Source organism: Oncorhynchus clarkii, chromosome 11 (assembly GCF_045791955.1).
Source record: "Oncorhynchus clarkii lewisi isolate Uvic-CL-2024 chromosome 11, UVic_Ocla_1.0, whole genome shotgun sequence".
Taxonomy (NCBI): domain Eukaryota; kingdom Metazoa; phylum Chordata; class Actinopteri; order Salmoniformes; family Salmonidae; genus Oncorhynchus; species Oncorhynchus clarkii.
Window position 1 is genome coordinate 32,800,969 of NC_092157.1, and position 12,051 is coordinate 32,813,019.

At 41.3% G+C, this 12,051-nt stretch overlaps 1 protein-coding gene across 3 annotated transcripts in view; it reads right to left on the minus strand.

Moving 5' to 3' along the window:
• LOC139420439 (dnaJ homolog subfamily B member 6-like) overlaps positions 1-12,051 on the minus strand; it is an 83,134-nt gene that overhangs the window by 25,051 nt on the left and 46,032 nt on the right. The window contains exons 9-10 of one of the 3 annotated variants that reach the window (XM_071170578.1): positions 8,972-9,106; positions 5,481-7,484 (exon numbers count right to left, since the gene is read on the minus strand). The exons of 1 other annotated variant lie outside the window; for it this stretch is intronic. In XM_071170578.1, the coding sequence (XP_071026679.1) occupies positions 7,381-7,484; positions 8,972-9,106 (239 nt within the window). In that variant the 3' untranslated portion in view covers positions 5,481-7,380. Of the gene's footprint in view, positions 1-5,480; positions 7,485-8,971; positions 9,107-12,051 lie in introns of those variants that run through there. One more of the 3 variants, XM_071170579.1, reaches the window with a different exon arrangement.

Sequence of the window (12,051 nt, forward strand, 5' to 3'; positions counted from 1 at the left end):
TGGGTCTTCCTGTCAGGCTGATAGGAAATATACATAGGAGGATCATTAGATTCATAGCTAGAGTATATGCATATTTTTTCGAAGGACAAGGTACATGCAATATCGTCAGCTAATCACAAAATGTAGGCCTATCGACATTAACATGAATGAAAATGCCTACCTCAAATTAGTCATGTTCATGTTGATCACACTCGATATTAGAACGCATTTCCTTTTCAATACCTACTTGTTATTTGTTATTCTCACTCAGAGCATGGGTCCCAAATGGCACCCTATTCCCTATATAGTGCACTACTTTTCAGCAGTCAAAAGTATGGTCAAATTTTTGTCAGTCTGGTCAAAAATAATGTAGAGAATATGGTGCCCATTTGGGACATAGAGGGAGTGATTGCTCCTCAGCCTCCAGTCCCTCTGTCCTCCAAACGTCCTTCTCTTCATTCACACTACATTTGAAGAAACCCTGAGCTTATTCCTATTCTCAAAGTCAATCAGTGTAAAACCCAGATTGTCTCCACTGATCCCTCCAGTACACAGAGACAGCACTGGGGGCGTTCCTCAGACAGACGTAAATTCCCTTTACGTTCCTGAGACTCAGCATCATAAATACCGCTAATGCAATTACAAACAACACAGGCAAACAAACTAACAATGGACCAGGGCATAAATGCGCACAGTACAGTCAGAAATCAGAAGTTGGGGGAAATTCCAAGGTTATTGAAATTTGAAGGGGAAGAAGTTGAAAAGTCCACCAATTGAAATCAACTTACAGTGGCTTGCGAAAGTATTCACCCCCTTGGCATTTTTCCTAATTTGTTGCCTTACAACCTGGAATTAAAATAGATTTTGGGTAGGGTTTGTATCATTTGATTTACACAAAATGCATATCACTTTGAAGATGTGAAATATTTTTTTATTTAAATAAGAAATAAGACAAAAAAACTGAAAACTTGAGCATGCATAACTATTCACCCCCCAAAGTCAATACTTTGTAGAGCCACCTTTTTGCAGCAATTACAGCTGCAAGTCTCTTGGGGTATGTCTCTTATAAGCTTGGCACATCTAGCCTCTGGGAGTTTTGCCCATTCTTCAAGGCAAAACTGCTCCAGCTCCTTCAAGCTGGATGGGTTCCGCCGGTGTACAGCAATCTTTAAGTCAAACCACAGATTCTCAATTGGATTGAGGTCTGGGCTTTGACTAGGCCATTCCAAGACATTTAGATGTTTCCCCTTAAACCACTTGAGTGTTGCTTTAGCAGTATGCTTAGGGTGATTGTTCTGCTGGAAGGTGAACCTCCATCCCAGTCTCAAATCTCTGGAAGACTGAAACAGGTGTCCCTCAAGAATTTCCCTGTATTTAGCGCCATCCATCATTCCTGCAATTCTGACCAGTTTCCCAGTCCCTGCCGATGAAAAACATCATGAGGTTCTCGGGGTGATGAACGGTGTTGGGTTTGCGCCAGACATAGTATTTCCTTGATGGCCAAAAAGCTCAATTTTAATCTCATCTGACCAGAGTACCTTCTTCCATATGTTTGGGGAGTCTCCCACATGCCTTTTGGCGAACACCAAACGTGTTTGCTTACTTTTTTCTTTAAGCAATGGCTTTTTTTGGCCACTCTTCCATAAAGCACAGCTCTGTGGAGTGTATGGCTTAAAGTGGTCCTATGGACAGATACTCCAATCTCCACTGTGGAGCTTTGCAGCTCCAGGGTTATCTTTGGTCTCTTTGTTGATTATCTGATTAATGCCCTCCTTGACTGGTCTGTGAGTTTTGGTGGGCGGCCCTCTCTTGGCAGGTTTGTTGTGGTGCCATATTCTTTCCATTTTCTAATAATCAATATAATGGTGCTCCGTGGGCTGTTCAAAGTTTCGGATATTTTTTTATTACCCAACGCTGATCTGTACTTCTCCACAACTTTGTCCCTGGCCTGTTTGGAAAACTCCTTGGTCTTCATGGTGCCGCTTGCTTGGTGGTTCACATTGCTTAGTGGTGTTGCAGACTCTGGGGCCATTCAGAACAGGTGTATATATAATGAGATCATGTGACAGATCATGTGACACTTAAATAAAGTCCACCTGTGTGCAAACTAACTAATTATGTGACTTCTGAAGGTAATTGGTTGTACCAGATCATATTTAGGGGCTTCATAGCAAAGGGGGTGAATACATATGCACGCAGGACTTTCAGCTTTTTATAACAAGTTATTTTTTTCATTTCACTTCACCAATTTGGACTATTTTGTGTATGTCCAAATAAAAATCCATTTAAATTACGGGTTGTAATGCAACAAAATAGTAAAAACACCAAAGAGGATGAATACTTTTGCAAGGCAACATAGTAACTGACTGTGCCATTTAACCGTTTACTGCAGTGGGCTGAATCAGGGTCACACAGAGCATTTCTTGGTAGTCTTAAACAAATCTACTTTGGAACCAAAGTATATAGTGCCTTCGGAAAGTATTCAGAAAGTATACACCATAATGACAAAGCGAAAAAAAAAATTGAGATCATTTAACAAATTTATTTACAAAAATAAAAAAACAGAAATACCTTATTTACATAAGTATTCAGACACTTTGCTATGAGACTCAACATTTTTTCCATTGATCGTTCGTGAGATATTTCTACAACTTGATTGGAGTCCACCTGTGGTAAATTCAATTGGACAAATCAATGGACATGATTTGGAAAGGCACACACCTGTCTACATAAGGTCCCACAATTGACAGTGCATGTCAGAGCAAATAGCAAGCCATGAGCTCCGAGACAGGATTGTGTCGAGGCGCAGATCTGGGGAAGGGTACCAAAGCATTTCTGTAGCTTTGATGGTCCCAAAGAACACAGTAGCCTCCAGAAGTTTGGAACCACCAAGGCTCTCCCTAGAGCTGGCCGACCAGCCAAACTGGGCAATCGGCGGAGAAAGGCCTTGGTCAGGGATGTGACCAAGAACCTGATGGTCACTCTGACAGAGATCTAGAGTTTCTCTGTGGAAATAGGGGAACCTTCCAGACGGACAACCATCTCTGCAGAAACTCCTCAAATACTGGTGCAAAAGGCGCTGCCAAAGGCGCTTCAGAAAAGTACTGTGTAAAGGTTTTGAATAATTATGTCAATTTGATATTTCCATTTTTTTTAAACTGTTTTTTCTTTGTCATTATGGGGTATTGTTTGTAGATTGAGTGAAAAAAATACTTAATCATAAATATTAAGGCGTAACAAAAGAATATAAAGAATAAGGCGTAACAAATGTAACAAAATGTGGAAAAAGTCAAGGCGTCTGAATAATTTCCGAAGGCACCTCACACACATGGTTATGGGCTTTAAAAAAAAGAGGAAACCTGTACCTTGTCAGATATATATATTTTATTTATTTATTTAACTAGTCAAGCCAGTTAAGAACAAATTCTTATTTACAACAACGGCCTACCGGGGAACAATGGGTTAACTGCCTTGTTCAGTGGCAGAATGACACATTTTTACCTTGTCAGCTCGGGATTCAATCCAGCAACCTCTCAGTTACTGGCCCAACGCTCTAACCACTAGGCTACCTGCCACCCCTATAGAGTTGAAATGTATTACATGTTGAGTTTGCATCCCAATATTACATCACACCACTTGACATGGAAACACCAAACGTCTGTTTAGTAATTATGAAATATATGAATAATATTCCATCCATGAGTCCACTAGGTTATTTAACTGCAGGAAAGGGCTGCTCGAATCCATTTGGCATGTGCCTCTGTATGTCACTCAGGTACTGTGTACAAATACAGTACACTATTCAATTTCACTTCATGGCGATCCAGAGGGAGCAATACAGGGGCCTCATTCATAAAACGTTTGTGCGCGCGGATTTGTGCGTATGATGAAATCCACAGCCACAAGTAATTTAGAAAGCTTGAATTTGAAATGAAAATGTGCAATTTATACAATATATTTTGCATGAACGTTTTTGATTTGTGATTGAAATATGGTACGCAGAAAATAAACGATGTGACCAGCTTCCGAGGCTGTCCTAATACAAACATTTGATATATACAGGGGGAATAAAGTGCATTTTATTCATCAAAGCAATTAAGCGCAAAAGGAAAGAGGAAGCTTCAGCGATGCAATATTTCCCATTCATGTTCTTTTTGAATGAATCCAATCCAAGGCAATTAAAAAACGATATTCAGTCTAACAACATGTGCTTTTGTTTTGACCACAGCCCAATATTCAAGTGCCTGAAAAAAACGTTTGGAAATTATAACAGCACAGAATGAAAGTCTATCACTCTAAACAATAACCCCAAAAATTGGGTTTTGAATAAAAATATTTTTGGACAAAATCACGATGCATTTACAGTACCCGTTGTTTTACTTACCAATTCAGAGCAAAGTTAATGGATCTGTTACAGAAAAATAAGTCACGATCGTCTTTTTTGAATGGGCACTACACTACTCACTGGAAGATGTTCAGTCCATTTCTGGGGATGGAAGATAGGTGACAACTTCCTAGTCAGGAGGAGAAACTCCAAATAACTCAGGGAGCATCTGTGTTCAAAGACGTACTCCAACAAATTGTTTTTACTTTTCCTCTTTTTCCTTTTTAAAAACAGTAATTTACACACACTTAAGGGCGAGGCCAGATTGGCCTGTTGATTTGTTCCATATCCATGATTTTCAATGGTTTCTCAATGGGAGTAGAACACTGACTGTCAGCGGAGATGCTGTGGAGATGCACACGGATCAGTCTCGCCCTAAGGGTAACAAAATGTCAGGAAAACTTCATCTTAAAGGAGCTGGTCTGACAGTGCCTTCTGATGGATGTCATTGACAATAGAGTAAATTACCACCACTCCCCCCCCCCACACACACACACACTTGTGCCATGTCAGAGGACACCTGTACCGCCTATTGAGATGTGGCGTTTGTTAAGTAAATCAGGCTCACCTGATTTACTTATCAAAAGTAGCATACTATATAGGTAATATGGTGCCATTTGGGATGAATTTGGTGTTTAAATGAAGGCTAAGGCTGCGGAAAAGTTGGATCAGCAGCCACTCCGTTAAATGAAAGGCAATGGAGGGAGACGGGCCACTGCCTCCACAGTCTTTAATTAAACCCTTAGAGACTGGAGCCTGGTTCCTAGGAACAAGGGCCAAATTACTCTGTAGGTCATGTGCATGTTTCTTAGCCCATGAATAATACAACACACTGTAGACATTCACACAGAGAATGTCGCTGTCGCCGCCTTCACAGCTCTGCCAATGACAGCCTAATCCAGAGCTGTTCTGAAGAGGTCTTTTCAATGAAGGAAGGTGTGCAGTTTCAAAAGACGGCCGCATCCCAAATGGCACCCTATCCCATATTCCCCACATCATATTCCCCAAATGCCCCTGGTCAAAAGTATTGCACTATATAGGGATCGGGTGCAATTTGGGACACAACCGAGGATTTCACTGGTTTATTCTGCTCTGTTTATGCTGCCCAATTTAGACCTTTTTTTTCGATTGAACTTTCCCTTGAATTTGAAGCAACCTAGAATACAGACGTTGAATTAACCTAGAAGAATAAGGTGTTGAACAAACAGGTTATTTTGAAGTCTGAATGTTTTTTTTTTCGACCAATGACTGTGGGAAAGATTTAATCAACACGTTTAAATTGCAATATTCTTGAAAAGCTAGTGATGCTTGAAATGTTTTTCCGCTTAGACCAGGTCACAAAATAACGCATACAATTCATAATTATACAACTACAGTATACATGTAGCACAATGGATACAAGGCCACGCGTCATATTGACAGCAGCATTTCAGATGCCATCAAAATGTTCACAATGAGAGAATGTATTCAATGTGAGAGAGAAGGGATTCAATATGAGAGAGAAAGGATTCAACAGATGATAGTCCATTATTTCACTACCTTTGAAACATAGTGCCTTCTGTCTTTATTAAAGGATAATGTGTCATAGATCCCTCAAAAACCACATAACCACCATAACCATTATCTGTTGGACATGAAGCTTTACTGGTGAATGTTTACAGAAAATGAAACAGTCCTTCCTTCTCCCCTGGCATTGGGCATGAATAAAAGCACATTGACAATAAACTAAACAAACAAACAAAAGAAATCGGATAAAATAGTTATGAAAGACATAAACATGTTCAACACTGGGACTTCCATCCGAGGTTTCCATCCCAACCAAAGCAGTGAAACGTAAAAAACCAAGTGACAAGCCTTTGTGAGAGGCTAGAAAGGGAGACGGCCACATGCAGTTATACGGGCACAATTCAGATTACAGTAGAGCGATGCCAGTGGGGGGGGGGGGGGGGCTATTGTACATGAAGGGGTGAGAGACTGCCCCAATACAGCAAGTCTTCCTTTGCTATTACTATTCTCTTTGGTGTAAGATAGCAAGAATATTTCCCTCGGCGCAGACTAAAGCTACAGTATATTCCGGTGTGTTTTCTGCATCAATCAGATGCATTTTACATCAGCAGGTGTCACAAAGTGCTTTACGCCCAGTGCTTTTGCAACTCCATCTTCTTCTTTCCTTTTTGCTCTTGAAGCCAAGTTCTGTGATCTCTCTGGACACTTCTCTCTCTAACCTCATATTGGTCTCTAAAGAGACAGTTCACCCAAACTCACGTAAATCATTTCTATAAACTCTTGTCTTTAAGGTTTCAAGACCCACCGATACCTAAATGGCCGTCAGCGTCTCTGACATCATTACACTACTGTCGCAGGCTCTTCCAGACAATTCACGCCCGTTCGATTTACTTCCACCCTTCAGATCCCTTTAAAAAAATATATATATAAACGAACTAGAAACCTTTCGGAAAGTACGTTTGATGAAATATATTGAGCATTCCATTCAGAGGAGACCAATTATTTTCCGGGCCCACCATCTATTTGTGATGAATGCAAAATAATGAAAAACAGAACTGCTCCTCTCTACTGACATCTGGGGGGGGGACGATAAATAAACTGCAGAGGAGCCATGAGGAGAAAACAGAGGAACTGTTGGTAGAGAAACAGATCTTGAGAGAGTCTAATGTCTTCCATAAAAGACATCTAATAAGATTTGCTGCTTGCGCTGAGCAGTTGATAGAGAAGGGGAGACCTGGCACAGTGATGGGGTGATGGTGGTGGGCTGGCATGATCAATGTAGATGGTTAAGTAGGTTTGCAAAATTCCTGTAACTTTTTCCCAGAAATGTCATTTTCAGTCCCTCTTGATTCCGGGAATCTTGGAACTGGAATTTGAGGAAAAACCTGGGAATTTTGGGAAAGTTTCCTGATTTTAGTATCCCTACAGCTGAGTCGTGTTAATGTCACATCTACTGATGCTCTTCCCCTCCGGGTGACACGTACAGGGAAGGGCAGTCAAAAGGCGGTGCTTTAGAACAAGGCACCAATTCGAGTAGCCAATCGAGGTGTTCTCTTCTTTTTGAGCTCCGCCTCCTGTCTCCAAGGATATTTCTTCCTCTTAGTGTCCATGTGTCCTACGGAAAAATGGTTGTCAAATGACAGGGAGGGCAAACGACAATATTCTATTGGGTAATAATCTACAGAAAATTGCATGCTACTTACCTCAGCGGAATGTATATCCACACTTCTAGATTTTTTTCCTCAAACCTTAATTATTGGCATTATAACTCATCAGGCAAAGCTTAAACAATGCCCTAGTAAAATTACAAACTCTGCTTATCTTAAAAACGGTGAATTTGCTCAAATCCACCCTCAGTCCACCCCCAACAACAATGGAGGCCTCATTACAACCCCTGTGTGTCAGTGTGTGTGTGAGATAATTGCAGGGCTTTTGTGTTTGACCCCGTGATCCCTGGAGGGAAAACAGAGGATGACCTTTGACCCGGAGTCATTACACTGCAGAACAACAGAGCCCTCTAATGAACTCATTCCCCTCAATGTTGAACTCAACCAGTCAAACATTGCTGCCTTTGTCACTGGCCCTTTGTTTAGCCACTCGCTACAACAGCAACCAATTAGCCGGCCTTATTAAGGTGTTAGCTCGTCTTTAAACAAAGCTTAGCGGCCGTTGATGAATCCATACGAAACAAACACCCCCGTACGTGTAGTCTACAGTCGACAACTTGAGAGACTGCTGTTCTAAATTTATCCACAACATAAAAGTTTGAATTAAATATAAATATTCGTCCCTTTCAGTCTCAGCAGAATCCGTAGTTATTACAAATCTCTTGAAAATGTCTTATTCAAATTTCAAATGCTGTGGTGTAAAGTACTTCAGTAAAAATACTTTAAAGTACTACTTAAGTACTTTTTGGAGGTACAGTATCTGTACTATTTATATTTTTGACAACTTTGACTTCGACTTCATTACATTCTTAATGAAAATAATGTACATACTTGTTACTACATTTTCTCTGACACCCAGAGTACTTATTAGATTTTGAATGCTTAGCAGGAAAGGAAAATGGTCCAATTCACAAACTTCTCAAGAGAACATCCCTGGTCATCCCTACTGCCTCTGATCTGGTGGACTCACTCGTGTAAGTGTGCTATCCGTAAATTTAAAAAACAAGAAAATGGGGCCATCTGGTTTGCTTCATAAATAATAAAAAATGATTTGTACTTACTTTGATACGCATATTTAAAAACAAATACTTTTAGACTTTAACTCAAGTAGTATTTCACTGTCTTTCACTTGAGTCATTTTCTATTAAGGTATCTTAACTTTTATTCAAGTATGACAGTTGGGTACTTTTTCCACCACTGTTCAAATGTACTTTATAAGCCGTTTGTGCATCAGCAGTTATAACAAAGTGCTTTACAGTCTACTCTAGAACACCTGTCCTTAGACAGCTCACAGCTCACAGACACCAATGACACTTTATGTAGGCAAATTTGCATCAAAACATTTCACAACCGGCCTGTTCCTGGGTCTCTCTATGCGGCCTCCACACAGCAGACGTTTTCTCCCCAGGAGAGAACACTAGGTTGGGGGACACACCTCTGGCGAGTCCTAGGCTCTGTAGCCCGCACTCCTCGTCTTCCTCCAGGGGGCTCTGTGAGGTGTTCCTCAGGTAGCGTTGGTGGGAGTGGGGACCAGGGAAAGCGGTCTGTCGCCAGTCCTCATCTTCCAGACCTGTGGGGGTAGTCAGTTTAGTTAAAGGATGTTACTCTGCTTACTTAGTGAGTAAAACTTTCTCCTGATTCGACTCACACCGAGGCTCCAGCCCAGGACTTCTGTCTTACAAGCACACGTAACCTCCTTTCAGAAGCGTCTAAGGAGCCGGTGGCACCGAAAGTTAACTATTCGGTGCGCAAGTGTCAACACTTCAGGCTGAGGATGAAGTTTCACACATCCCCATGTGCTACACAAACAGAACACACATCTGGAAACCTAAAACTAGCTTTACTTTGCAGAGATAGGGGAATGGCAGTCCCAGCTCTGACTCCGAGTTTTTTCCCCATGAAGGGCAACGTGATTCTCCGGGAGAATCAGACCAGAAAAGGCCACCCATGGAGAAGTGGATGAATCTGAGCTGTCCAATCCATTTTATACCTTTGAATTATGATTGTGGGGAGGGAGCATCTCCTTTATGTCGCAAAATGAAGCCTGAGTGTTGACCAGTATTAATCACACAGCACAATTATAGGCATCATCTTTTGTGCTCGTTGAATAGGGACTGGTCAGAATAGAGATGTTTAAGTACCATTTTGACATCCTTGACACAAAGAACACAATCAAAGTGAGGACAAGAAAGCTCCTCTCATGACATGTCGTCTACAGAGGACATAAGTGTGAGTCAAACCTCTGTAGCTGTGCCAGAAAAACAAAGAGGATAAAACGCAGATATCTTCAAACATCCCCTCTGGCCGCAGCAAGCCTTTCACACCGCAACCATAGACTTCATTCATATTTCATGTGGGTTTGTTTTATTGTGATTAGTCATGTAAATAAAAATGCATTTTCCCTTGGTAATTTACATTTATATTGAATTAGTGGCAGCGTATATGGGAAGAGGGGAGACTTATTATGCATTGAGATTATACGGGCTGATTTTGTCGCCATTGTGTTTTGTAATTAGGGGGGGGGGGGGGGCTAGAGAATAAAAGAGCCAGATGCTCTCTCGTGCCGAACCGGTTTTCCTTCAGCGAGAGATCTGCACCAGCTTTCAAACCCCCTCCATCACCCTTCCATCATGTCCAACAGTCAAGCCTTTAACAAATCACGTGTCATTAGAGTGACATATCAAACCAGTGGATGTGCTTCGGGGCGACGCGGTGACACACTGCCCAACTTGCTTGGAATAAGAGCAGGCCAGAGTCCTGCACTGGATATGAACTGCATTGGAAAATCGTCTGCATCGTCTGAGACAAAAGAAGCAGCACAGTGAGACTGTCTTTCTCTCAAATGGCACCCTATTCCCTGTATCGTGCATTACTTTTGACTAAGCCCTAATCAGAAGTAGTGCACTACCTAGGGAATAGGGTTACATTTGAGATGCAGTTTTCAACTGGATGAATAGACTTCTTATTACCATGAAGTCAGCAATTGAGACCCTGGCAAATTTGCGGTCTATGTTGCGATTGGCCAGCCGGCGCAATAGTCTTTTAAATGCTGCCAAACAAATCAGATGCCAAAAGTCCACTTCCCAAATGGAGGATTGACACCACAGAGTGATAATCCCCCTGGGTGGAATAACAAACACAACTGGTGGTTTACAGGCTTTCCCCTGGCTCCTTCCAGCTTTGAAAGACCACTAATCCAAGTGATTATTCCCTTTTGCAGACTGCCTGAAGATCTAATCAGTTTTGCGTTGGAGAAATGGAGCGTAATTGCATGTTACCTTGTGAGAATCTAAGGCTGTGCAGCACATTGTCAACATGTCCCTGTTCTGTGGATCAACATTTGATTGTATTATGGAGGTGGTTACCTCGGCGATAAGAGCCCCACAGAGCAGTGTATTCCATTATCATTTAATGATTTTCAGCAAAGCAATATCAAAGAACAATGACGACAATGAGCTCTTATAATACTTATAAAGGCTGCCTTTTATTTCTGAGATCAAAGACTTAATTGGTACTACAGAACAGACGTTCCCTCTTCTCCATGCATACATTTAGAGCTGTTGTCTGAAGGGTGCCTGTCATTTGTTTTGTTTCAGTCCTGTGTGTACAGGTCTATTTATAGGCTGTTTGACTGACAACAACACCTGACACACACACAGCACATGCACACACACACACCCCGTGTGCGCACACACACACCGTGCGCACACACACACAAACCCCTGCAAAAACATAGAAATAAACCAGTCATTGCTATTCTCAGAGAGAAACACAATTTAAACCAATCTCATGTGCTGTCTAGAGCTGTTGCAGTGACCGTATTACCGCCACACTGGCAGTCATGAGTCATGACCGCAGGAAAATTCCACATGACCGTTGAGTCACGGTATTCTCCTCTCATGCACTCTGGTTATGTGTTGCTAGTACCCAACTCGGTGACGATCATCAGGTCCTAATGGCCTGGTACTCAGCTCTCTGTTGTCCCTCTAACCACTCTGACATCAATTCAAATGTAATCGAAAAAACAGATCAGAAAACCTGTCATCAAAACAGCATTTTGCTTTAAAAACTCACCTCACTGTGATTGATCAATTTGCAGGAAAAAGTTTAACAGGTTGAAACGGAGAGGAACATGATCATCGTGGATGTTGCTTCAAAAGCATAACACAACGAAAATGGACAGCGTTCTCTAAGGGGACGATTCAGTCAAAACATCCATACACATATTAGAGCTTTATGCAAAGCATACGCCGATACAGTTGAAGTTGGACGTTTACATACACCTTAGCCAAATACATTTCAACTCAGTTTTTCACAATTCCTGACATTTAATCCTAGTAAAAATTCCCTGTCTTAGGTCAGTTAGGATCACCACTTTACTTTAAGAATGTGAAATGTCAGAATAATAGAAGAATGATTTATTTCAGCTTTTATTTCTTTCATCACATTCGCAGTGGGTAAGAAGTATACATACACTCAATTAGTATTTGGTAGCATTGCCTTTAAATTGTTTAA